This window comes from Nematolebias whitei, chromosome 15 (genome assembly GCF_014905685.2).
Source record: "Nematolebias whitei isolate Nwh7 chromosome 15, NemWhi1, whole genome shotgun sequence".
Lineage (NCBI taxonomy): Eukaryota > Metazoa > Chordata > Actinopteri > Cyprinodontiformes > Rivulidae > Nematolebias > Nematolebias whitei.
In genome coordinates, this window is record NC_056512.1 from 35,222,413 (window position 1) to 35,224,991 (window position 2,579).

Below are 2,579 nucleotides of genomic sequence, written 5' to 3' on the forward strand. Positions count from 1 at the left end.
ATATATATATATATATATATATATATATATTTTTTTTTTTTTAAATGTGCTGTCGGAAAAATAAATGCAAAAAAAATAAAAAACCATAAGCCCTCACCTGATAGTTGCGAGTCTGACATGTCAGGTTAAACAGCAGGCACTGCTTTGTTTCTGTGCAGAACGACCCCTGAGAGGAGTTTCTGTGAAACAAGAACAAGAATTCAAGCGTCAAGTCTCTGAAGAAAATGTGAGTAACTTTATGTTTCTTACCCAACTTTCGCCTCAGCTGTTACAACCAGCAGAAAGCCAAGAAGACCTGAGAAATAAATCCTGAAACACACATGTAGTAATTTATTCTCAGCACTTTTTCCATACTTGTCCAGTAAAAACAAAACAACTTAGCAAAATTTAACCTAAGCTTCTATAAATTTTTGTTAAATGAGTTCTTTTGTAATATAAAGTGTACTTACATTGCTGCACAATGTTGTGTTCGCTGCATCTCAAAAAGGAAATTTTGACAGTCTGAACTGGGACGAGCCTTTAATACCTTCTTGTTATGATGGAAAACTGGCCCCTCCCTGAAGTCCTTCACAAACAAGACCATAGAAGGTCACGATCAGTGGAAAATCACAGCAGAAACATGAGATATTAGGAAGAGTTGCTTTTGTGACCCATCTACAGTATAGATAAAAAGATAAATGATGGTGAGAACGTTCCTCATACACATTTTATCTTCATTATGGAGTTAAAAATATCTCAGACTGTTGTAGAAGTATCAACCACCAAAATAAAAAAAATGACAATTCATAAAAGTCAGTTAAACTGGGTGGTAAAAAGTGCAGGCAGGTCTTTCAGATAAATCAACCAACATGTCATCCATCAACTTGTGTTCTCTAGAGTTAAAACAGACACAAAGATCCTTAGTTCCATGTGATATTATCTGGTTTATTCTGTGGAGAACAAACAACCCTGAGGTGGATTGAATAGACAATCTTTGCAAATTAGTCTCTTAAGAGAATAGTTGAACAAAAGGTTGTTATGGAACCTGCATGATATCAGATTTATTCACTGAAGAACACCAGATAGTATCAGTATGTTCTCATTTTATAAGAAAGGTTATTCAACTGGTTGACAAAATGTCCAGACACACCTGTTCTATGTTCACTGGACAAGAAATTTGATCCACAGAGTTACAAAACACTCTAAAGCTGTGTAGTTAAGAGTTTCAGCAGATTTCTCACAAACAAATACACCTGCTAGCAAACTTCAGTGTTTGAGACACTTTTTTATTGTAACATTATAAATTTCAGCAAAGTTACTTCAAAATGTCAGCAAGAAAGGCTGTTTTATGTTTAATTGATTTTATTAGAATATGTTGTTTAGAAATGTTTAAGAACACACTCCTAAAAACACATTTATTTTTCTTAGCAAACTGCAAAGCTCACATAAAAAACAATCAATATGTTCGACACTTCAAAATTGCCACAATGACAAGATTATTTTTTTAAGAAAAGTGTTAGAAAAAAAAGGAACAGAAAGAGTTTTGAAGATTTTTGCTCATTTAATGTGTTTTAAATGCTAATGTGTGCACTCCATGTCTAGTACTTACACCATCATGCCATTTATCATTGCACAAAAAAGGGGAAAAATGATTTAATTCGTTTGAAGTTGCACAAAAGTAAAAATTATTTAGGTTTAGAACCAGTCTACACATAGGCTACAGTTTAAAGTTGATATTTTTTTTTGTCGTTAAGTTAGATTTAATATACTTTAATGCGTAGTGATGATGACAAAGGAGGCTCAGAGAATGTATAGACTGGATACAAGCTCCAGGTCTCTTGTAAATGAGTCCTCGTGGCTAAATAAAGGTTGAATTAAAAAAAAAAATAATGTTAGGAGCCTGCCAAGCTGCTAAAAGTGAAAACATCAGTTTAATAAACCTGAAGTTAACTTGCTCCTCTGCTCGGTGCCATCATACACTCATGCACACAGAGGAATTTTATTTTATTCATAATTAACTTGAAACACAATAATGAAGCCAGTTGATTTACACAGAAGAATGTCGCCTCTGCCCTCTTGTGGTCAGTATGAGGAACTGCAACACCCGGTGAATTTTTCCACACTCGTTGGGACTTTTTTCACATACAGTATTTAGATTTTAAAATTACATTATAAAAGACGTATGACAAAAACAGCATTACAGATAAAATAATGTCCTAAATATTGTAATGTTGTTATTGTCATCTAAAGAACTACAGCTCCCATAGTGAGGCAATGACCCGTTACCGTAATCCTTTAGTTTCTCTTTAGTTTTAGTTTAGTTTCCTCTGATTTCTTGTTTTCCATCTCAGTGAGAAATGCACTGCTCTCTGCTCATGTTAGTGGATCTGCAGGCTGCAACACCTCTCATTAGTTGTGATAACATGTGCAAGGTCTGCAGTTTGAACTGAAACAAGTCCTGGTTAAAATAAAAAATGCACTGAAACTGTTTGTTTTTGACTTTTTACAAATACAGAAATACATCAAGATATCAGTTATTATAAAAGGCTATTCTGTCTTGTAACTTTTGATATTAGTGATGTTCCTTCAATGTTGAGGGG

General features: G+C 33.9%; 1 protein-coding gene across 1 annotated transcript in view; it reads right to left on the reverse strand.

The window, feature by feature from the left end:
- soul5 (heme-binding protein soul5) overlaps positions 1-482 on the reverse strand; it is a gene marked incomplete in the record, with an annotated part of 1,604 nt that extends 1,122 nt beyond the window's left edge. Inside the window, 2 exon segments of the mRNA XM_037689084.1 lie at positions 250-309; positions 450-482. Coding sequence (XP_037545012.1) covers positions 250-309; positions 450-478 — 89 coding nt within the window.
- Positions 483-2,579: the final 2,097 nt, after the last annotated feature.